The sequence below is a fragment of the Mastigoproctus giganteus genome, chromosome 11 (assembly GCF_048544385.1).
Source record: "Mastigoproctus giganteus isolate SK-2022 chromosome 11, ASM4854438v1, whole genome shotgun sequence".
Classification (NCBI taxonomy): domain Eukaryota; kingdom Metazoa; phylum Arthropoda; class Arachnida; order Uropygi; family Thelyphonidae; genus Mastigoproctus; species Mastigoproctus giganteus.
The window spans coordinates 171,243,415-171,269,411 of NC_143585.1; the positions used below are offsets into that span (position 1 = coordinate 171,243,415).

The 25,997-nt window shown below is 39.0% G+C and overlaps 1 protein-coding gene across 1 annotated transcript in view; it reads right to left on the reverse strand.

The window, feature by feature from the left end:
* The window catches only part of LOC150078573 (protocadherin-like wing polarity protein stan), a 570,595-nt gene that overhangs the window by 488,430 nt on the left and 56,168 nt on the right, over positions 1 to 25,997 (reverse strand). Inside the window, exons 3-4 of the mRNA XM_090384617.1 lie at positions 1,963 to 2,115; positions 1,729 to 1,800 (exon numbers count right to left, since the gene is read on the reverse strand). Coding sequence (XP_090240743.1) covers positions 1,729 to 1,800; positions 1,963 to 2,115 — 225 coding nt within the window. The remainder of the gene's footprint in view (positions 1 to 1,728; positions 1,801 to 1,962; positions 2,116 to 25,997) is intronic.

Here is a 25,997-nt window from a genome sequence, read left to right on the forward strand (position 1 = left end):
ATGATGCGGAAAGGTCAGGAAATGGCCACCGCATATCCCGGAGCAATATGGCCTAAGCTGCTAATGCTCCTAAAAAAAAAAAAAAAAAAAACCAAACCAGTGCTGGGCATGTTGTTTTTAATATTTACTAATGAGACTAATGAAGGCACATCAAGCTTCACTTTCAGATGATACAAAGGTTGCAGGGTGGTTAATGACAATAATCAGGGTATGTTTCTACAGCAAGATCTAAAAAAATTAGGTAGATAATGAGAAGTGTCAATTAAAGTTTAACATCGACAAATGCAAGGTACATACAAATATATCCTGGAGTACCAAAGGGAGTGGTACTCCAGGATTAATGCACCATCTGTGTGGTACAACATTTGTGGCAGTGGAGAATGAAAAAATATGGGGGGAGTAATTGTGCAGTCAGATATGAAGTTTTTTGAGCAGTACAAACAGGCTGCCAGAATAGCTCAAGGCATTTTGTTAATATATAGGGAACCCCCGCTTTACACGGTTAATGCATCCCACGAAGATGCTGGGTTAAGTTAAAAATCAAATATAATAACCAATGAAAAATGCTGTAATTCGTCCAATGGATTCTCGAAATCTTTACTAAATTTTTTAAAATAACTGTTTTTACTGCCAATATAATGGAGAACAAAGACGTTTTAAACAATTCAGTTTATTATAACATGTAGAACCTACTTCAGGAATGGATTTTTAGGACCTAAAAACAACAAAAAAATTCATATAAATATACATCTGGTTTTGCCTTGTTTCCAAGTTATTGCCATTTTTGTGTTCCAGCAATTTTTTCCACAAACTGAGTTAGCATAGCTGGCTCCATTCAACTGTTTACAAATAAGGCTTGATATCTCATAGAGGGCTTCGCTGATAGTTAGCAAACAGGATCCCGTAGTGTTCTTTGAGTGATTTCAGTTAGTTCTCCTGACAAGGGTGCTACATTTGGAGCTTATTATTAACATTTTGATATTGTGCATTTGTTGTGATAATGGAGACTTATTCAAATCAAGAGATGGCAGACATGCATCTCATATATGGACTTGCTAGATGCAAGGAATCCGAGGTCTGTATGCAGAAAACTTCCCTAATCATTATGTACCAAATAAGACGTTTAAGAGAATACATGATTGCCTTGCAGAAACTAGTTCATTTAGAAAATTAGTCTCAGATGGTGGCAGACCCATCAGCACCAGAACAACAAATTTGACAGATACCTGAAACTTTTCAGTGGGTGAGGAGGTCTATGATAAGGCATTTACAGGCCTGTATTCTGGCATACAGTGGTTATTTTGAGCATTTCCTGTAAATGTAGATGGTTGCCAGAACACAAAAATGGCTGTAACTCAGAAACAAGGAAAAATCAGACCTATGTTTACATGAACTTTTTTTTTATTATTAGGTCCAAAATCCATCCCTGAAGTGAGTCCCACATGTTATGATACACCCTGTATATGTATGTATTTACAAGCAATACCACATTCACAAGTCTTACATAATAATACATGTGAAGCATGCACAGACTTGTCTAAAGCTAACAATATTGCATTAAAATTACTTTTGATCTATGATTTTTTTTTTTTTTTTTCATAAAAATGTATAGAAAAAAGAAATGTTTAATGGAATCTATTGAGCCATTCTAGATTTAATGAAATCTAGAATGGCTCAACAAATATTTTTAAAAGGCACAAATATAAAATTTCATGAAAATTTACCCACTGCAAGTCCCAATGAGAATCTGTTACATGCAGAATGCAATGGGTGCATATGCATATAAATATGTGAATGCACCTAAAAAAAAAAGATGAAAGTGCTATCTTCATTTGTTTCTTATAAAAGAAAGGAAGAAATTAATATATTGGATATTTTTAAAAACTGTTTATTTTAATGAAGTGTTTCCATTTTGAAAATGAAATCAAGTGAAACAACTCTAAATTAAGTTAACATATATACCTGAACATGACTGAGGCTAGTCAGGATGGCACGATTTAGATATACTCTTTCCTTAAGATATTGGGAACTGTAATAGGTATCCTGATTTCTAACATCTTGGGGGCTTGCTGAGAAGCTAACATTAAGGATATGGTCACCAATGTCTTCATTGTCCTAAAAAGAGAATGCTAATATTGTACATATTTCGATGGCATATACAGAACCTATCAAATAGATAAAAACAGATAATCAGAACCTATCATTTGATAGGTTCATTATTCATATTATATTCATATTCATATTATCATATTCATATATTCATATTATCAAAAAATAAAAATCTTAACTATAACACAACTTTTATTTTTTAAATGATAAACAAATGTGCCCTAAGTGGGCACTTTTGTTTATCACAAAATTCCATTCTTTTAATGATTATTTCACTACTCATTCCTCTTATACCAAGTAATATAACTATATGCACCTTAAAAATAAAATAGCATAAAATTAAAATATCTTTTTTTTTTTTTTTTATTTCTTAACCAGTACAGTAAAACCTTGTTTTTTTTGTTTTTTTTTTTAATGAAAACCCCAAACATAAAAAGTGGTATCTTTAGTACCATGTGTGGGTTGAAGATTGAGAAGATGAAAGAAGATACTTATTGACATTAGACATATTTTTGTTGATTGTAACTTTCAGGAAATAAGTGTGAAGGGAGACTAATCCAGACAACAGAAGTTGAGAGAATAAATGAGGAAGAAGAAAAGTTGTTTCTGTGAGTTTTGAGTTGGATAATAAAAGGATGCTGACTAGTTGTTGCATTTGTTCAAGACTAGTTTGGAAGAGAAAGCAGGAATTATAGAAGCCATTTTGGAAGAACTGTGCCCAAGGAAGTATCTATAGAAAAGGCATGCAGCAGAAACAGAACAGTTATGAGAAAGAAATTGGTCAGACTTTATTAGAGATGGGGCATTAATTAAACTAACTGCCCTCTTTTCAATGAAGTCTAGAAGTCTGAGAAAGGTTTTGGGGGCACTGGCCAAGATGTGGGAACAATATTCCCCGGTAGGATGGATTTGAGATTTGTTTGGAACAAAAGTAATGCTGAGAGCAAAAGAGAAAACCAGCTTTTTAGATGCGGAAGAACCACTACCTGAGATGTGCTCGTGCCAAGAGAGATTAGAAGTCAGGGTAATCCCAATAGAGATATATGATCTTGTTTAGAAATCTGAGTGAGGCATAGGGGCAGTAGAATCCTTTTTGAGAGATATGACAGGATATGTCAGGAATATGTTCTTGGAAATACTTCCAGATATCAAATCTTATAGAAAAAAAGGGGAGTTAAGTCGATATTTTTTATGGGAATTAAGGAGCACCAATCAATCTATATATTTATAATAAAAATAAATAAACAAAAATAAAAATAGAAATAAATAATAAATAAAATAAAAATAGGTAAAACACACATATGTGTACATTTATAATAAAATAATATGTATAATAAATTACATTAAAATATTTAATACCCAAAGTTAGTATAACAAAATAAACACTATGTTTTATACAAAGAGCAAATAAAATATAAAATGCAAATAAAAAAAAATTGAACTGACCAATGACTGATGATGACAGAGCTAGTGGTTATACAAAGATGGATTACAGAGAGAGAGAGAGAGAGAGAAGGATGGGTCCTCCTGAAGATGTTTCCGGAAAGGTGACTTTCAAGTATCTACAAAGAAAGTTGGTGAATTTGTGATATTCTTGAAAAAACTTTTTTTGCATTGCCTTACTTCATCTTTTGTAACAAATCTCTGTAGATTGCTTTGTAAGAGGCAGTAAGAGCCACCAATCCTCTTTTAAATTTTTAAACTACTGTATATTTTGTTCAAAGGGTCATGTCATTTGCCACATCAGCAATAATTCCCCTCCAGCACACATTCTAAGTCAAAGTCAATAGTTTCATTTCATCTAGAGATCTCTTCATATTTAGTAACAGTATAGTACTAATAGTGGTAAATGATCCAAGAAAGCAAGCTTATACAAGATCTGCCAAAAAAAAAAAAAAAAATCCATTTTACCAATCCATCCCCTGCAATAGTTTGTCCAGCTCTTCCTTGAATTTATTCAAACTATCCACTTGAACAACAACAGATGGGAGCTTGTTGCAGCAATCAACCACCCATTGGCTGAAGGCAAACTTCTGCACATCTATTCTACAACCATCCTTCCTCAATTTGAATTTAAGTTGGCTCATGTGCATAGTCTGTGCAATAGGAAGAATCAAATCTGCATTGTTTGCTCAGATCATTCAAAGTGTAAAACAACTTTAATCAGCTCACCTTGCAGCTGCCTACTCTCTCTCTCTCCAAATGCTGCAATTTGCAGAACTGAAATCTTTCTTGGAAAGAGCACTTTTTGTTCCCCCTCACCAGTCTCATTGCCCTTCTCTGTAGTTGTGGAAGTTCTTGAACTTGCATCTGTTGTTGTGGAAGTTCAAGAACTTCCACAACAACAGATGCAAGTCTGTTCCAACAAACAACTGGGTAAGGGCAAACTTCAACATATCCATTCTGCAACCATCCTTCCTTAATTTGAATTTATGCATCATGTGCATAGCCTGAACAAGAGGAAGAAACCCATCAGCACTGCTTGCTCAATCCATTGCCCACAGGTACCAAGTCTCCAGATACTGCAATTTGCAGAAGAGAAGCCTTTGTTCCCCCTCACCAATCTCGTTGCTGTTCTTTGTACTCATTCCAGCAGCTATATATCTTTCCTAAAATGAGGCCTCCAGACCTGTATGCAGCACTCAAGATGTGTCCAAATCATTTCCTTATATGATGGGATAATCACCTAATTATCCCTGCCAGCAAATATCCTGTATATGATTTACAAAACCGCATGAGCTGTACTGGTGGACTGTCTGCATTGCTCAGAGAACTTCATCTGACTGCACAATTATCCCCAGGTCTTTATTGTTTTCCATTACCCTTTTGTGTGGTAGTAGTACCTTTGTAGTACAAGGTAGTAGTACAAAGTGTGGTACTACTACCACACACTTTGTACATTACTCTGGGGTTACTGCTCCATTTGTAAATGTTAAACTTCAACTGATATTTCTCAACCCATCTGCCTAACTTTTCCATATTCTGTTGCAGTAGCATTAACAACCCTGCCAACCTTTGTATCATCTGCAAACTAGGGCATTCAGCTTGATATGCCTTCATCAATATCACTGAAATATATAAAAAAACAACAATGGCCCCAAAACCGAACACTGGAGAATTCCACTAATAACATTAATCCACGAAGAGCAGTGTCCATTCATTACCACTCTGTCTTTTCTCGCTCAACCATTCCTTTATCCATAGCAACAACTTGCTCTTAATGCCATGCTGCCCCAATTTGTACAGCAGTCTTTTATGTGCAACAGTATCAAAAGCTTTCCTGAAATCCAAGTATTTGATTCAAAATTATTATTTGCATACAATTCCTTTGTGACTGCATCATAGTATCCAATCAAATTGGTCAGACAACTAACCTATTTCCATTAACAAACCTATTCTGTGTCTGAAATATAACTTCAGTCTTGTCAGGATGGGCCTGCTCAGATTAAGAACCCGAGGGGGCATAGATTCAAACAGGAGGTGAAATGGGAGGGGTTTTTTTTGGCTGATGCTGCATAAACTTGCTATCTTGCATCATATGCCTTTACTAATGCTGATTTCTTCTTTAACCAGTGACTCCGTTATTTTCCCTGGAACAGAAGACTGTAATTACTCATGTCACTCTTTGTTCTTTATTTGTCAATGTTAAACTTCACTACCATTTTTCCTAGCACATCTACCAAATTTTTCTAGACCTTCTTGCAACAGCATATCTTCATTGCTGTCATTAACCACCCTGCCAACTTAGACTTTAACTGTTGATGAATCTGCTCAGGTTACTAGCAAACTGAACAGGTATTCTGCATCCACATTCACACATGAGGAAATTTTTAGGGAAAGGGATATCAGAAGTGTATCAAATTCTAATGGAGAACTAAATGATTCTGTGATGACTGAGAAGAAGGTGGTAGGGAAATTGTTGAAGCTAAATGTAAATAGTATCTATCCGATTATATTCACGGAGGCAACAACAGAGGTAAGAAAACCTTAGCTGTAATTATGAGAGCATCTTTGATTCAGTTGAAGTACCTATGAACTGGAGATGTGTGTGAATATATATCCCCAATTCAGAAAATGGGATCAAAGGGTGACAAGAAATTACAGACTTCTGTTCCATGAAAAATAATGGAATCACTGGTTAAAAAAGCAATGCAGAACCATCCAGACAAGAATGCATTTAAATTTATACTGCAGTCACAGTATGGATTTTTTCTTGTCTGAGAGATCAGGTAATACCACCACTTTCCTTATTGGAGGTTTGAAGTGGTGGCTTTGGTTTGGTTTTTTTTTTTTTAGGAGCATTAGCAACTAAGGCCATATTGCTCCGGGGTATGCAATGGTCATTCCCTGACCTTTCCGCATCCTCCGTGTTTGGTGGTGACGGGCTCGAACCCCGGTCTAATCAAGAAACGTGTGCTACGGACTGCTACTCCTTCCCACCTGGCTACGGAGGCGCCTTGAAGTGGTGGAACCCATGTTTAGTCTCTAGAGCTAAGTTCTTGTCAACCCTTCCCTACCTCTTCTATCATGCAGTACGATTGATGACTTTTGAGGTGATGATGATGAACATCATGGCAAGATCCAATATTCCTTACATTTTGAGGGTACAGCTCTAAAACAGTGTTCGCAGGCCAGCTGCTAGTTAGTACACCAGACCGAACCTATTGGTAACTCTCTAGGAGGCTTCCGGATCAGCTAGTGTATAATCTTGCTACCTCTACTCTGCCAGATAATGACTGGAGGGAGTCCGAGTAGTTTGTATTCCGGGAACATTGTCGAGGCCACGTTATGTCAAGGATCTGGGTATATTCTTACCATGTGTATGCCATATCCAAAAATTTCATTACTTCATACAGCATGTCCCACCCACTTTTTCTTACTATTGAATACACCATGAATTGTCAAACTAATAGAGCAAGCTTATCTGCAAAAAGATCTAAACCTCCCAAGCACTTCCTAATTAATTTCACAAATATACGTCGTCTCAATTCTAATCTTAACGATGTCCATTTCCACTTGCAGTCTGCCAAATCCCATGTACTTTTTCTGACAGAATCTCAGTTATCAGTTGATTCAACTACTGCTCATCTCAGATGCCCAAATTATTCACTGTATGATTCCTTTCGCCTCAGAGGTGGTACTTGTGCATATGTCCATTCTGATATTCCCTGTCAGAGACTTAGCAATTTGGAATCTACTCTCTTTGATATTCTCTGGCTTAAAATCTCTCTACCTTATTGTGTAAAATTCATCTGTTGTCTCTACCGTTCTCCCAACTCCACTAATCACTTGGAGCTCTTTGACTTCCTCTCTTTGCAACTTGACTTTCTCCAGTCCACTTTCCTAACAGTGAGGTAATTTTCCTTGGTGATTTTAATGTTCACAACTCCAGCTGGCTTCCGTTTTCTAGTCACATCGACCCATGCTGAGGCTTTTGCAATTACTAATGACCTAGCACAGATTGTTCATTTACCTACACGAATACCGGACAATCCAAATCATACAGCCAACACGCTTGATCTTTTTCTCACAAACAAACCTTCTAAGTATACGGTCGAAATGAGAGGTCCTTTAGGCACTTCAGATCACAACTTGGTGATTGTCTCTTCTCCAATGGAACCTTTATCTCATGGCTATTCCCAACCTCATGTTGTTTGACATTACAAGAATGCAAAATGGGATGACCTGCGAGATTTCTTTTTTTCTTTTCCTTGGTCGGATTACTGTTTCAAAATTTTTGATGTCAACGTTTGCTCAGATTGTGTCAGTGAAATTATTCTCGCAGGAATGGAATCCTTTATCCCACACTCCACTATAAAATCTCATCCTTTATCTAAACCTTGGAACAGCCATAGTACAATAAATGTGCTATGGCTGTTCAAGAGAAGAATGTTGCATATCATAATTTGTTTGTTTCTAATTCTTCAGTTTCATTTTATGCCTAAACCAAAGCTCGCAACAATTGTAAAGCAGTTATTAATCAGTCCAAACTAGAGTTTGAACAGGCTAAGAGTAGAAAACTTGCTTCTTTGCCCTAATTGTAGCCGAGCATTCTGTTCCCTTGCCAAAGCTATTGGCCGCAACTTTTGCCCATCTCTGCTCCCACCTCTGTCCAAATCAGATGGTTCTGTTGTCACTTCAGCCCAGGATAAAGCTGACCTGCTAGCATCCCATTTTTCTTCCAACTCATATATTAATGATCTTGGTAAAACACCTCCCACCATTCCCAACACGCTCCATTCAATGCCTCCTGTGGTCTTCCGTCAAAAGTATGTCAGAAGGATTTTGACGAATCTTGATGCTAAGAAAGCTCCAGGTCCCGATGGTATTTCTCCACTTGTTCTCAAAACCTGTGCTCCTGAACCTACTCCTATTCTTTGCCGCCTTTTTTCACTTTCTTATTCCAAAGGTATTTTTCCTTCTGCATGGAAATTTGCTCATATCCAGCCAGTTCCTAAAAAGGGTGACAAATCTCTCCCATCCAATTATTGTCCCATTGCAATTACTTCTACTCTTTCTAAAGTAATTGAGAAATCAATTAACTGCCAACTCTTAAACTACCTAGAAACCTTCCATCTGATCAACGATCGCCAGTATGGATTCCGTCAGTGTCGATCCACTGGCGATATTCTGGCTTATGTTACCCATTTATGGACTAATTCAATGGAAAGGTTCGGTGAAACACAAGTAGTTGCTCTTGACATCTCAAAGGCTTTCGATCGTGTTTGGCATAACGGTCTTCTAAACAAGCTTCCATCTTATGGTTTGCCAACTGTTTTTAGTAATTGGTTATCCAGTTTTCTCTCTGATCGCTCAGTGAGGGTGCTAGTAGATGGCTCTCTGTCTTCTAACTTCTCCACTAATGCCGGTGTCCCCCAAGGTTCAGTTCTTTCCCCCACTCTTTTCCTCTTGTATATTAATGACCTTCTTCCATTGATTGGAAATCCTATCCACAGTTTTGCCGATGATAGCACATTGCATTCCACTTTCCATTTTGAGAAACCTTGCCCTGTTCAATCAGCTTCAACTGCATCCTCCAGTGGGGCAAAGACAATTTAGTTGATTTCAACCCTTCTAAAACTCAGTCTTGTCTTATACCTTGCAAAAAAGGATTCTTCTGCTCCTATGCTTATCTTTTGTGACACTCCGATTTCTAGGCAAAATGATATATCTCTTTTGGGGATTACCCTGACTTCTAATCTCTCTTGGCACAAGCACATTACAAATATAGCTTCCTCTGCATCTAAAAAACTTGGTTTTCTCTTTCGCTCTCGGCGTTACTTTTCTTCCAAACAACTGCTCACTCTGTATAAATCGCAAATCCGCCCTGCCATGGAATATTGTTCCCACATCTTGATTCCAATCAGAAGAGGGCAGTTAGGTTAATTGATGATTCATCTCTAACAGAGTCTCTCCACTCGCTGTCTCTTAGACATACTGTTTCTGCTGCATGCCTCTTCTACAGTTACTTCCATGGTCACTGTTCTTCTGAATTGGCTTCTATAATTCCCGCTCTCTCTTTCAAAACAGTCCGAACAAATGCCGCCACCAGCCAACATCCATTTACTGTCCAACTTCAAATTCACCGAACCAACTTTTCATCTTCCTCGTTTATTCATTCAACTGCCGTTTTCTGGAACAACCTTCCTTCGTACGTATTTCCTGAAAATTACAGTCTACAGAAGTTCAAGTTCAATGTCAACAAATATCTTCTTTCGTCTTCTTAACCTCCAACCCAAGCACGGTACTAAGTACTATAGGTTCTAATACCTCTCATGTTTGGGGTTTACATAAAAAAAAAAAAGGTATTTGATTGGATACCATGACATAGTGACAAAGAACTGGATGCAAAAAATAATTTTTGACTATACTTAGATTTCAAAACAATCTAAGGAGTAATTGATTGTTGGAACAAACTTCCATCTGGTGTTGTAAAAGTAGGTGATGTAAATAATTTCAAGGAAAGGAAGACAAACTAAATGAACTGTCAGAGAGGAAAAAGATGCAATGTGAAATTTTTTTTTTTGGCTACTACTACTAATACTAAGTTTTCTTTTAATCAGTGAGTTGTTTTTTACTGCAAATTGCCTTAGGTAGTTGAGGATGACAATTTGATGAAATTCAAACTTCAACTGGGCAATATCAGGAGGGAACTGCATAATAATTTATCTATTTTCTTATCTAATATATATGGCAAATACTAACATTAGACAGAAGACAATTTTTTCTGTCATATCTATAAAGGGATAAATGAGAAAAATTATTCTGCGGCTGTTTTAGGAGAGAGAAAAAAAAATGGAATTACAGATCACATTAAATTTGATTGAATTAACAAACCAGAAAAAGTAATGTACATGGAAATAACTACAGAAAAGACACAGGGTAAAAGATGTGTGTGTGAGTGTGTGAGAGATAGAGAGAGAGAGAGATGGACCATTATTTAACCTGACTGCCCTCTTTGAGTAAAGTCTGGGAGCTTATGAAAAAAAGGGAGGGGGTACGCTAAAATATTTTTTATAGTTCAGTTTTAATTGTAAAATATTAATTTTTTACAATTAAAACTGACTATAAAAAAACTGAAATTGTAAAAAATCGTAAAAAATCATAAAAAACCTGAATTGTAAAAAAAAACTGGAAACTATTAGGTAAAAAAGGTAAAGGTAAAGGTAAATTGCAGCCATGATCAATCCACTGCTGCAGGATGGAAGCCTCCTCAATGATTCATGGTGAGGAAAATGGACCATAATCTACCATGCTGGTCAAGTGTGAGTTGGGAGATCAACCGTTAGCAGTCAGCGACTTGAACCCCAGTCTAGTCAAAGGCGCCTCAGTTGTTGTTGGGTTTTTAGGAGCATTAGCAACTAAGGCCATATTGCTCCGGTGCGGTGGTCATTCCCTGACCTTTCCGCATGCTTCGTATTTGGTGGTGACGGGCTCGAACCCCGGTCTAATCAAGAAGCATGTACTACGCACTGCTGCTCCTTCCCACCTGGCTACGGAGGCGCCAGGCGCCTCAGTAGCCAGGTGGGAAGGAACAGAAGTGCGTAGCACACGCTTCTTGATTAGACCGGGGTTCGAGCCCGTCACCACCAAATACGGAGGATGCGGAAAGGTAAGGGAATGACCACCGCATATCCCGGAGCAATATGGCCTTAGTTGTTAATGCTCCTAAAAAAAAAAACAAAACAAAAAGTCTAGTCAAAGAACGTGTGCTACTGCACTCACACTCCTGTGAACTGGAGATAGATTTGCAAATCTCCAGTCTGTGGGGACCTCCCCTGACTTTAAGGATGTTCTCATATTATGGCTAAGGGTTTGCTTACTTCCCTTGCTGCCTCCTTTAATATAACTGGATAGATCCCATCCACCCAGGTGCCTTTCTTATGTTTAACTTCAACAATTTATTCTCCACTTTGCTCTCAGTTATTACAAAATCATTTAGCTCCCTGTTAAAGTTTAATAAGCTTCTGCCCTCCACTTCCCTACAGAATTCCTTATGTGTGAATGTAGATGCAAAATACTCATTCAGTTTGTCAGCTATCTAAGCAGGATCATCAACAGTCAAACCATTGACATCGTGGACCAATCTGATTCATCCTTTTCCTTCTAGAGTTGATATAAGTAAAGAAGTCTTTGCTGTTTTTCTTTGCATCCTTGGCCAAAGATTTCTCGTAATCTGCCTTCGCTTGCCTAACCTCCTTTGTGACTTGATTACAGACTAGCTTATATCTACCATAAGCTTCTGTGTTGCCTGATAAGTTATATGCATCCCACGCATGTTTCTTCCCTGCCATGAGTCTTATTAGTTTATCTGAACTAATGAAAGATGAACTAATAAGAAATACTGTTCACCTTGAACAGTATTTCTTAGTCGGTATGAAAAGACTATTGGCTTCCAAGATTAATTCCTTGAATGCTTTCCATTTAGAATTTGCTGTTGGTAACATCATCAGTTGGTCCCACTGTACAGAATTTAAAAACTGTCTCAGACCACTGCAGTCACCTTTACGAAAGCAAAAACCCTTCCCTCTACTGCTGATGGTAGTTACTTTCTTTACAAAAGAAATAAACCCTTCCCATTACTGCTGATGGTAGTTACTAGTTACATTCTTCAAATATATCCGATATCGGTAGACTGTGATCACTGACACCAACTGGTTCCATTATTTGCAATTCTTAATGCATGAATAATCACTACTGATAATCAGATCAAGAGTTATTACTCCCTGTGGTTGCCTCTTGAACATGCTCTTGTAGAAAACAATCATCCAATAAATCCCCAAAAGTCTTGATAGTGTGTGAGTGATCAACCCACAAGTTCCAGTGAATATCTACATGTTAAAATCCTCATTACAAGACATTCTGATTTACTGATCCATTCCATTTCTCTGTACAGTTGTTTGTTATACTCATCAGAGTCATTAGGCCTATAACACACTCCTTCCCTCATTTTTATTTTTCCCAGTGCTTACGTTACACCAAACTGACTCGACATTGCATTGTCCACCAATGTCAACTAGATGTACTGCCTTAGATTTTATGTGTTTCTTAACTAACAGCACATTGTACTCCCCAAATTCCAATTCTGCATTCCTGATATCTGTGACACGACATCTCTGATATCCCAACAATATGTGCTTTGATTTTTTGTCCAGCACTTCTGGAACAAGTGGATCAGTGAAACGGGAAGAGTTTTTTTTTTTTTTTTTTTTGGCTGATACTCTATAAGCTTGCTTTCTTGCATCATGTGCCTCTATAATGATAATGCTAAAATATGGAGACCACACACATACACACACATAAAAAAAAAAAAAAAAAAAAAAAAGATATTAAACTTCTGGAAAGTGTCCAAAGATGAGTAACAACCTGCTTAGTGATATCTGCAAAAGTGCACCCATATGAAAACAGACTGAATATACAGGCTGTAGAGCTTGGCAACCAGGCACCTTAGAGGAAACCTCAATGAGATCTATATGTATCTGAGAAAAAATAGTAAAATGAAGGAATGCAATTATTTACCCAGTTATAAAATGATTCCAAAATGAGGGACAGTGAATTCGAATTTTGGAAAAAGACTGGATTTGGAGAAGTCATTTTTTTTTCTAAGTGGACAGCTATTAATAATTGGAACAAATTGCCTCCAATGAAACACATACAAGGGTGATTCAATAAAGAATCGCCCTGACCTAGCTGCAGAGGTGCTACACTGTTAATTCTTGGCACAGGTTTTAGTCCTTCTCTACTTCGCCACCGTACAGATTTAAACATTTTTCCCATTGATGGATGAAGCTACGGCTACTGTTTTTGTAGAAGTGGTGAGGTTGGTCTTTGAACCAAGACTCTGTTGCAGAAATTAGCATTAGCATTAGTGGACGCATATGATGCAAGAAAGCAAGCTTATGCAGCATCAGCCAGCCGGGAAAAAAAAAAAAAAAAACATTCCCATTTCACCCTTCTGTTTCTTCTAAATACCGGTCCAGCTGAGCCTTAAATTTATTTAGACTATCAACTTCCACAACAAGGGATGGAAGTCTGTTCCAACAACCAACTAGCCGCTGGCTAAAGGCAAATTTCCGCACATTTATCCTACATCTGGCTTTTCTCAAGCTGAATTTATGCCCTCTCAGGTGATTATTCACCTGGAGGGCATAAGAGTAGGAGACCGGCGGAATTACTTAACAAGTACAGGTCACTGTTGAAAAAAAGCCGTGAATTAGGGTTGAATTTGAAAGTGTCTGCAATTCTGCCCAGACACGATAGGAGGGAGTATATGATGAGAGCCCTGTTGATCAATTCGGCACTGGAAAGATTGTGCAAGGCTCAAGGGGTAGAATTTTTTTCAGCCTGGTCTGTTTGTTAACAGCAGAGGCTGCTTTTACAGGGATGGGATACACTTAAATAGAAAGGGTGCAAGAATGTTTGCTGATACTATCGAGGCAGTGTTAGGTGGGTTGGAAAACTGCTAGATTGTGGGGATACAAGGACTAATAGATTAACAGCAGCCACTGGCAGAGGTGAAAGTGATTCTTGCACTGCTTCTACTGGAATGAGCCGCAGCCTGGAAAATAAGATGCAGGATATTTCAGAGACTGCTGGGAATCATTGGGGTACAAGTAAACACATGGGTTGTGTTAGGGTAGCTAAGAAAAAGAACAGGTGCATGTATACTTGCGTGTACACCAATGCTAGGAGTTTAGTAAATAAATTTGATGAATTTGAGGTATTGCTAAAAACATCAAAGGCAGATATTGTGGGGATTTCAGAGATGTGGTGTCACACAGATATAAGGAATGCAGAACTGGAATTTGGGGAGTACAATGTCTACAGAAGGGATAGACAGGATAGGAAGGGAGGAGGGATTTTGCTATTAGTTAAGAAATACATAAAATCCAAGGAAGTGAAGCCAGTCAACATTGCTGGACAGTGCAGTGTCGAGTCAGTTTGGTGTGACATAAGCATTGGGAGATCAAAATTGAGAGTAGGAGTGTGCTATAGGCCTAATGACTCTGATGAGTATAATAAGAAATTGTACAGGGAAATAGAGTGGGCCAGTAAATCAGAGTGTCTTATAATGGAGGATTTTAATTTCCCAGATATTCTAAGATCCAAATATATAATATCAAAGTTATTCCTTGCATCCAGTTCTTTTGTGACTGCATCATAGTATCCAATGAAGTTGGTCAGGCAAGACTTTCCCTTAACAAAACTATGCTGTGTCCGAGCTATAAGTGAAGTCTTGTCTAGATGTTCCTGCAGTGCTTCTTTAACCAGTGCCTCCATTAATTTTCCTGGAACAGAAGTTAAACTCACAGGTCTATAATTACTTGTGTCAGCATTTGATCCTCCTTTGTGAATTAGGGTCACATTTGCACATCTCCAGTCTATGGGTATCTTCCCTGAGTTCAAAGAAGCTCTCATAATTATGGCTAAGGGTTTGCTTACTTCCTTTGCTGTCTCCTTTAATATAACTGGATAGATCCCATCCACCCCAGGTGCCTTTTTTATGTTTATCCTCAACAATTTCTCCTCCACTTTCCTCTCAGTTATTTCAAAATCATCTAGCTCACTGCCAGAGTTTACTTCACCTCTGGCCATTGCCCTTCCCAAATAACTCCTCATAGGCGCCTCCGTAGCCAGGTGGGAAGGAGCAGCAGTGCGTAGCACACGCTTCTTGATTAGACCGGGGTTCGAGCCCGTCACCACCAAATACGGAGGATGCGGAAAGGTCAAGGAATGACCACCGCATATCCCGGAGCAATATGGCCTTAGTTGCTAATGCTCCTAAAAACCAAATAACAAACAAACAAACATAACTCCTCATGTGTGAATGTAGATGCAAAATACTCGTTTAGTTTGTTAGCCACCTGAGCAGGATCCTCAACTGTTGAACCATCAATATCCAGTGGACCAATCTGATTCATCCCTGTCCTTCTAGAGTTTAAATAGGTAAAGAACTCTTTTCTGTTTTTCTTTGAATCCCTTGCCAAGGATTTCTCATAATCTGCCTTTATCTGCCTAATCTCCTTTGTGACTTGGTTACAGACCAGCTTATATCTATCATAGGCTTCCATGTCACCCATTAATTTATATGTATCCCATGCATTTTTCTTCTCTGCTATATATCTCATTAGTTCATCTGACATCCATTTAGGCCTAAACCTTGAACAATATTTCTTAGTTGGTAAGCAAAGCCTATTAGCTTCCAAGATAAATTCTTTGAATGCTTCTCATTTTGAATTTGCTGTTGGTAACATTATCAGTTGGTCCCATTATATAGAATTTAAATACTGTCTCAGACCATCGTAGTTGCCTTTATGAAAGCAAAAACTCTTCTCTTTACCCCTGATGGTTGTTACCTCTTTGAGTAAATCCCACTTCAGGACACTGTGATCACTGCCACCTAGTGATTCCTTTATCTGCATATTCTTAATGCATGAAGAATCACTACTGATAATCAGATCAAGAGTATTACTCCCTCTAGTTGTCTCCCGAACATTCTGATGTAGAAAACAATCATCCAATAAATCCACAAAGGCCTTGCTAATGTGTGACAAATTCCAGTCAATATATGGGAAATTAAAATTCCCCATTATAAGACTCTCTGATTTACTGGAACACTCCATTTCAGTTTCTTATTATACTCATCAGTGTCATTAGGCCTATAGCACACTCCTACTCTCAATTTTGATCTCCCAATGCTTATGTCACACCAAACTGTCTCGACACTGTACTGTCCAGAGATGTCGACTGGCTTCACTTCCTTGGATTTTATGTGTTTCTTAACTAATAGCATAACCCCTCCTCCCTTCCTATCCTTTCTGTACACATTGTATTCCCCAAATTCCAGTTCTGCATTCCTTATATGTGTGTGACACCATGTCTCTGATATCCCAACAATATCTGCCTTTGATGTTTTGAGCAATACCTCAAATTTATTTACCAAACTCCTAGCATTGGTGTACACGCAAGTATACATGCACCTGTTCCTATTCTTAGCTACCCTAACACAACCCATGTGTTTACTTGTATCGCAATAACTCCCAGCAGTCTCTGAAATACCCTGCATCTTGTTTTCCATAGGCTGCTGCTCATTCCAATAGAAGCAGTGCAAGAATCAGTTTCACCTATGCCAGTGGCTACTGTTAATCTATTAGTCCTTTTATCCCCCAAAGCTAGCAGTTTTCCGACCCACCTAACACTGCCTCAATAGCATCAGCAAATATTCTTGCACCCTTTCTATTTGAGTGTATCCATCCCATTCCCGTAGAAGCAGTCTCATCTGTTAACAAGTACAGACCAGGCTGAAAAAAAATTCTACCCCTTGAGCCTTGTACAATCTTTCCAGGGCCGAATTGATCGACAAGGCTCTCATCGTATATAATCCCTCCTATTGTGTCTGCAGAGACTGTCTCAGAATTGCAGACACTTTCGAATTCAACCCTAATTCACAGCTTTTTTTTTTTTGAGTGTCTCATTGTTGGGGAAGTGGGTCCCCAGAAGAAATAATTTGAGGGAAGGAAACAAGAAGAAGTTTGATTGTGCAAGATCGGGTGAGTAGTCTGGATGGGGAAGTATTTCATATCCACAAGTGGCTGCTTTGTTGTTGCAATTTCAGAAGTGTGAACTTCAAGCATTATCACACTTTTGGACAGCATGCCATGCCTACATGTTTTGATTTTCTCCCATAATTTTGTGAGTAAGTAGGCATAATAGGCACCTGTAATTGTTCTACCTTTCAGCAGGTAATCAGTCATTATTACGCCTTTCTCATACCAAAAACACTGTCAGCAAGACCTTTCCTGCTGATGCTTGGTCCCTTGCCTTCTTGGAGGGGGGGAAACCATGATGTCACCATTCCATTGACTGCTTTTTACTTTCAGGGTCGAAATGGTGTATCCAACTTTCATCCTGAGTGATTAGACGAGAAAAAAAAGCCTTCCTAATTTTTTTGGCACAGGGCTAACAACTCTTGTGAGATCTGTTGTTGATCAGTCTTCTGGAAACCAGTCAATAATCGGGGAATCCATCTTGCACTCATTTCCATAAATGGAGTTGGTCATGAAGGACTGTTTCAACAGAGCCCACACTAATCTACACCTCCTGGGACAATTCACGTACAGATATATGCCGATCTTTCATAATTAATGATTCCGCTTTTCTGATCGTGCTGTCATCAATGGCTGAATGGGGGCAACCTGGAATGGGCTATGATTCTACCGATGTTCGACAACACCTAAACTGTCTATGCCAGTGCTTCACAATGCCATAGAATGGGGCTCCATCCTTGTATACAGCAGTCATCTCCTTGTGGATTTCTTTAGGAGAATTCCCCTTCAAGAACAGATACCAGATTACAGCTTTGGCTTCAACTTTGTCCATTATGCTACTTCTCACACGTTCAGTTCTGAAAGAGAAAAACAAATTAAGACAGAGGGCTGAAATTTTATACCTTTAGTACAGAGATATGTATGATGCTACACACAAAATATCATGACACTGTGATATGTGGAAGTAGATGAGGGCAATTCATTATTAACCCATCCTTGTAAGTTGTTCATTTGTTTATATATGTATTTATTTTTGATTATTAATATTTATTATTTTTTATATTATTTATTTATTTATTCTTGGAAGATGAACCAGTGCAGCAAAAGACTGTGGCTTCCTGGCACAGCAATTGGCTAATGCTGATACTATTTCATCATGTTTGGAATGAAATAGTATCATTCATCTTGAAAGCCTGTACAAGTTGAAGTTGCATGTAGACTGTAGCTCCTTGTGCACTTATGAATGTGAAATCTGAAATTCCCAGCTACATGTGTAAACAGATTTCTGAGGCCCAGCAGCAGTTCCAGATTTGGGGTAAGGGGGCTACAGTGCCACCATGATCAAAACAATGTGTATTTTTTTTTTTTTTTTTCAACCCTACATGATGATTAAAGCTTGATTCTCTGGAACACAGCATTAGCTCTCCCACCTTAGAAAATTCTGATTCCTCTGAACACTACTTTATTCCTCTCCTTTAGAAAATCCTGGGACCTGACAATGCTGAGGACTACACATAAATGATTCTTGGATCCATCTCACATCCTCAGCACCACCAAGTTTACATGCCTGGATCCTAACCACCGTGAGACACTTCTAGTATCCATAAATTTCTTATCCTATTCATTTATCAGTGGCTTACTTAATGTCTTAATATTTGCTCTGAAATCTATACTGAGCCTGAAGGTCTGATTTGGTCTCAATGAAACACGATACACACTGTGCATTCTCCTGGAGTGCTACCATTTTCATTTGCTGGGCACTCAGTTACTTACAGTCACCTAGAACAGAAAAAAGAATCTGTTGTAATAAACCTTCTCAAAAAAAAAAAAAACGATGTGCTGTGGGCAATTCACGAACTATAGGTCAGCGCATATCCCTCGTCACCTGAACAGCACTGCATGCGCTCTACTCTCTCGAGCTTGGAGTCATTCCAACTCAGAAGAAACCAGGCCCACCAAGGTTTCTGGGGTAAAATCTGACCTCACCAACTGTAGCTACCCAGTCCGTGTGTTGGACAAGCTCTCACTACAAGCACAAGAACTTGCAAATAGCCCAAGGCTCTCACTCCTCATGACAATGAAACAGTAACTACTGCTTATATCCCATATTACCCAAGCACCTCGGACCATATTTCTAGGATCTTATGTGACTACCATGTGAAGTGCTTACAACTTCCTGGTAGAAGTTTGTGATCGAGAGTAAAAACACCCATCGCCCCTCTCTTACGCAATGGTATACCAGATCACTTGCCACGATTGTGGCAGCTGCTACGTAGGGGAAAGATCCAGATGACTCCAGGGCCGCCTCGTGGAACATGATAGGTCCATCCACCGAGGTGACTCTTCGCACTCTGCAATCACAGAGCATTCTGGTAAACTCAACATGACTTCAATCCCAGCCACAACAGCAAGGTAATCAACCAATCTCGGCACTACTATCTATGGTTAGAGTCCCTAAACATATCTAGCTGTCACAAAGTTTTAAATCGCAGTAGAGGTACAAGACTACACCCAATTTTGGAGTCTAGTGTTAAAGCACGACAAACGCTGACAGTCATCCCATATACATGCCCGGTACCAACAACAATCACCCGATTTTACATAGTAAGTGATTGAACACTAAATGAATATTAATGTATTTATCCAGTAAATCATATATTTATTAACTATAAATACATAGGAGTTTTCGAAACATTCGTGTTTCTTTATCAACTAAAATTTGAACATAACATATACAGTTATGCATGTAATGAGGCGAGTGAAGGCACATTATTCATTAAATTGGTTTCTATTGTTTCCGCACGGACTTACACTGTTTTACTCCAGCGTTTGTCGAGGCTTAAAATGGTTGTCTCTAAGATAGGGTGCAACCTCATAACTTTGTAGCGGTTTATGGATTTCGAACTGTTCAATATATTGAGTGACTCTAACCATAGACGGTGGCGAAAGTGTCGTGAGTGGTCTAATTTTTCGTAGTCACATTTTGGATTGAGATCGTGGTGGGTAGTCCAAATGTGCTCCACGAGTGCAGACTGGTCCGTCTCAGCAAGGCGGATTGCTCTGTCATATTCGGTAAGGCGGTCTTGAAGACATCTTGATGTCTCGCCTATGTAGCAGCTGTCACAGTCTCTGCAGGTTATGCGGTATATTACATTGCTGCGTAAGAGAGATGTGACAGGAGTCTTTACACTGGAGACAAGAGAACATAGACTTCTGCACACTTTTATGCATTTTATGCAGTATTCTTTGAGGATTTTTTGAGATCCGTCCTGACACACCTGGATAGTAGGGAATGTAGGCGGTCGGTGTATTGCCCTGGTTCAGGGTTCTTGGGTGGACTGTGAGCTCCTGTACTTGCAAAAGGCACCTGTCTAACACGTGAGTTGGATAGCCACAGTTAATTAAGTCCACCCTCACACGAGAAATCTCGCTGCATCTAGTTGCATCAGTGCTGGAATGGCTCCAAGCTCTGGAGAATAGAGTGCAGGCAATGCTGTTGAGATGGCTGGGTGCATGGCCAAATCTATAGTTTGTAAACTGACCGCACCACATAGGTTTACGGTATACCAAGGTCTCCAGACGTAGGCCTACGGGTTGTACTAGGACATCCAGGAATCGGAGTGACCACTCTCTGGCACCACATTAAGTAAGGTCAGTAATTGCAGTCCAATTCCACCTTAATTAATTGGGTCATAGCTCAGCAAGATACTGTTACTTGTTCAGTTTCTGATCAACTTGGGAGATGGAAAGTGCGGATAACAGAGTGGTTCTAGATTATCTTCATCAGATAAGAAGAAGTTGACAATTAAATAGAGACTTTAAGGGGTAACCCGACTTTTGTAACTGAGGAGTCAATTGTGTCAGGCAGTTCCTTATGCTAAAATTTATTTCCGGTCAGGAACTTTTACCCCGAACGAATACGAGTTCCATTTTCCCATCAGTGTAACTTTTTTTTTTTTTTACTGTGCTTTCGTCCCCAAATATCAGCCCTGGGAATTTAGTACCCCACTAAGACGAGCTTGGGGCCAATGGGAGCATGGAAAGTGTAAAAGGTGGGGGGGGGGAACCTATATATACTCAGGTAAGAACAAAGGACAGCAGTTTTTAGTTCTTGCTAGCTTTTTGCTCGTTTCTGCTAGCTATTGCTCACTCTTCTGCAACTTTTGGCTCCGGTTGAAGAATAACCCAGAAACTTATAGGGGAACCTTTTTTATCATGCCCAATTGCTGTTTCCTTTGCCAACTGCCACTCCTTGTCTTGTTTTTGGATCTAAGAATCATGTCCACGACGAAAACCTACTCCTCAGATTAAAAAAGTCGATACTGCTGCTACTCTGAAGTTTCACTGCTCAAAGACCTCCCAGCTGAAGCTTCCAGTAAGCCTTAGTAGGACGAAAGTGGTGCAGACAGCAATCCGGATACAGTTGGACCAAAGCATCTATTTACTGGTAAGATCTACATATTTTTACCCTCTTTTATTAGTACTGAAGCATCCCTCCTCATTAGAACATTTACTGATGTAACACTTCATGATACATTATGAATTAGAGTCTAACTTATCTAGTCAATCCATTAGTGTTAATGTTTTTATGCAAACCCAGACTGTTATACAATGTTGTGGTACAGTACCTGTATGTACAAACACACGTTTAATCTTGTAAGATGAGGACTGTAATCCAGAGTATAAGCAGAATTCCAAAGGAGGACCACACGAAGATCGCAAACATATCATCAAACCCATACCACTAGCTTAAGACATGCAGGGCCAGGTTTAAACTTGTTGTGGCACTAAGTTATAACACTTATTAGGCCCTCCTCTCTTACAGTTCACCTGTGAAAATATTAAAAAAGGATTTTTTAAGATGGACGAAGGCCCCTTGTAATGTGAAGCCCTAAGCTGTAGCTTGTTTAGCTTATGTGGAAATCTGACCCTAAAGATATATATAGTATCATTTCTATCTATGTTAGTGTGAGAAAGAAGACATTCTGTGCCACATATTATATGTATCTTTGTGAAAGTAGTAGTGAATAAATTGTTTTGTTTAAGTATCATTGCCTCTTACCTATTCTCTTGCTACACTTGCTTCACAAGATTTATAGTGAAGGAACCATAATTTGCAGCATTCGGAGTCCTGCCTATAATACATGTACAGTATATAAGAAGGTCTTGGAGTCAAATAAACACAACGAATGACTTTAGGGCACAGAGATCATTGTCCTATTACAAAATCACTAGATAACCACATAAGTTTATTGGCATTTTCTGGGACATCATTTATTAAAATGTATTAACAACCAAACCATTTCTGGAACTTGGGCAGTGTACAAAGCATTTTAGTCTCATTAAAATGTATTAACAACCAAACCATTTCTGGAACTTGGGCAGTGTACAAAGCATTTTAGTCTCAAAGCCCAGTCCAGCATAACAAGATCACAGTCCAATATAACAAGGCATAACAGCCAGATAGCAAGTTGCTATCAGCTCCCAGTTGACTGAGCATACAGGACGCTCACTGTATCTTCCGATCTATATTATTATTATTATTATAATTATCCATATGGTGCAAGGAAGCCTGAGGCTTTTGCTGCACCAACCAACCAAAAAAAAAAAAAAATTCTGAGAGTGTGTGTGAGCAAGAGTCAGAAGTAAAAGGGAATCACCAAGGAGACGAATGATGATATCCAGCTCAGGACCCTGGGTGTGCCAAGCCCATATTTGTGAAACAATACAATGCTTCCAGAAAGCCACAGGAATATTACAACTGTAGCTTAATAGAAAATGATTTATTGCATATAATAAACTTTCAGAATTTACTTCGAAGTTAACAAGGCAATATTCAGCACAGTTGAGCTCGTCGAGTTTGCTAAGCACCACAATCGTAAAGGTGTTCGTACTAGCTTTATGTTTCAACTTGAGCAGCAGACTTGTGTACAATCATCACAGATTTTTTTTTTAAATTCATTTTTGAAAAGATTAACTTAAACTTAATTATTTTACTGCATCAGCTCTTGCCGAATCAATCTGTATTTGATTGAGGCAACAAAGAAATTGTGCAAATTTTGTATAGATTGAAATAATTTAATGGCGTCTAGAACATTCTGCGGCAGATTCTTTAATTAAATTTGGTGAATGTACTCTACGTGGCACATAAATGGCAGTATTATTCCGTGACATAATACGAACTTGATGATCATTAAACGTAGACCAGCGGCGGAAACTACGAATTCCCTTTGCCGCGAAATTCACGAACACCTAACCTTCCCCATTCTCACCACTGTGGAGTACATCGCCTCAGAAGTGGTCCTAAATATGCTACTACAGCCTCTCCCTTCCCCATCATGATCAAAATTATGTGTGTGTGAGTGTTTTACTGATGTATGATGATTATAGTTTAATTTTTCCTCGGGTACTGGTTTATCCCCCCTTTATAAAATCCTGTGATTGCCCCTCCCTGATGGTATTAGTTTCGCCACCGACATAGGCGTACTAACTAGGGAGGAAGGAGTTAGAATCCCCAAGAACATTTTGATTTTTATTGTATAATACAAGCCCCCCCCCAAAAAAAAAATCTGTATTTCCAGACAGTCCTCTACAATAAATTTCGAAAATTAATGTCCAAATTCGCCAGCCATTTCAAAACAATCTTACGTTCCTGCACCTCTGGCCTGCATTTTCAAGCAACATTAAATAAAATTTTTGGTCAACTTCAGAACATGGGTGCACCTCCGTACTTCAGCGAAAAAGACAAAGAAAGCAGTGATTGGCTGGTGAAGCCACTTCCCACTCTCCTCCTCGCCCACACGTTACTAGTAGATGTCATGTGACATCACAATATGTCGGAGCTGAAATGAAGAAAAAAAAAACGGTAATAAGGAGCAAAAAATAGGTGAATAGAAATGCAATTTTGGCTAATATTTAGTACTTGGTGCACCCTCTCTACACTCGCCGACACGGCAGTGATTGACGGGTGCTGACTCCGCCCAGTATCACGTGCTCTCCTGAACATACGGAAACATCTGGCACGCGTGCCAAGCTGTGCGTGTCACCCGTATTATGAATTTCGCTGTTAGAAATGTCACGTGGTGTTAATACTTGATTGGCAGATTATTTTATTTTATCGATGCGTAATAAAAAAAATTAAAAAAAAGAAAAGTTGTTTGGTTTGGAAAAGGCTGAATAATACGTATATCGGGGGTGTGGGGGCAGAGGCCCCCACAGAAACGGGGGTCCTGCCCCCAGGAAAAAAAAAATACATGTAATAATAATGATCCCCCTATTTGCGCTAAAAATAATTGCCCTAAAAATAATAATCCCCCTATTTAAATTTCCTTAAAAATTACTGTTTTGTATTTTTTTTTTTTTTTCCTTTTCACCCAATCTCATTGTTAATGCTTGTAAAATATAGTTTAGAAAAACGTGCATTGTTGTTTGTTTAATTTTTAATAATTGTTCATTTGCCGTTCCTTTTCTTTCGCGGAAATTACCTTTCCCCTTTTTTTTTTTTTCTTCTTTTCGGCTCTATCTGACATTCAAATGTCACGTGACATTTTGTGATCCACGAAAACCGTATTTTTGTAACTTGAACTTTTGAAATTATTGGATTTATCCTGTTTTCAGCCGCCGTATTTGTTGCTGTGCCACACGCGTGTTACCTAGTACCGTTTGCCGAGGAGAATAGCGGGAACGCAGTGAGTGGGCGGAGTTAACAATCCGTCAATCACTGCTTTCCCCCCACTTCTCCTCGCCGCCATTTTGAAGGGTGCACCATCAACTAAATCTTTACCGCAATTTTTTTAAAGCAAGTAACAAAAATTAACACCAGACACAACAACTGATAGTTAAAAATTAAAAAAAAAAATTCTGTTTATACTCCGGCACGACAACCAAGTCAGTGGAATTTACAATAAATCGTTAATAGAGATATTTATCGTATTTGGTCCTTGAGGTTGTCACAGACATTCTCTCAGATATGCCAGACAAGCTGTACTTGCTACCTGGGAGTCTAAAACGCTGATGGAACTGATATTCGGGTGACACTCAAGTCAAGTAGCCCCAATTTCGGCGAAGTCCGGACGGTCTGTGACAGCCAAATCCTCTGCTTGCACCTTCACGATGGTGGGACTGTTAGTAATCCTGGGTATAACCTCCATGCACAAGTACATGGTGGGTGACCACCCAGGTGTGACCCAACGTAAGCGGGGGTCGAGGTGTGGCGCCCACACCACATGGAGGAATGCCGCCCCTCTATGTTACCAGGCAGTAGTAGGTGGTAGATGACTCTCATCAACCGGTGAAATACCACCACTTTGCTTATTGGCGGCTTGAAGTGGTGGAACCCATGTTTAATCTCTAGAGTTAGGTTCCGGTCAACCCTTCCCTATCTCTTCCATCATGCAGTATGATTGATGACTTTGAGGTTATGATGAACGTCATGGCGAGATCCAATGTTCCTTACATTTCGAGGGTACAGCTCTAAAACGGTGTTCGGAGGCCGGCCGCTAGTTAGTACACCGGACCGAACCTATTGGTAACTCTCTAGGAGGCTTCCAGATCAGCTAGTGTATAATCTTGCTACCTCTACTCTGCCACATAGTGACTGGAGGGAGTCCGAGTAGTGTGTATGCGGGGCGCATTGGCGAGGCCACGTTATGTCAAGGATCTGGGTATATTCTTACCACATGTACGTCATATCCAAAAATTTCATTACTTCATACAGCATGTCCCACCCACTTTTTCTTACTATTGAATACACGATGAATTGTCAAAATAATAGAGCAAGCTTATCTGGGAAGAGATTTAAACCTCCCAAGCACTTCCTAATTCATTTCACTAATATACGTG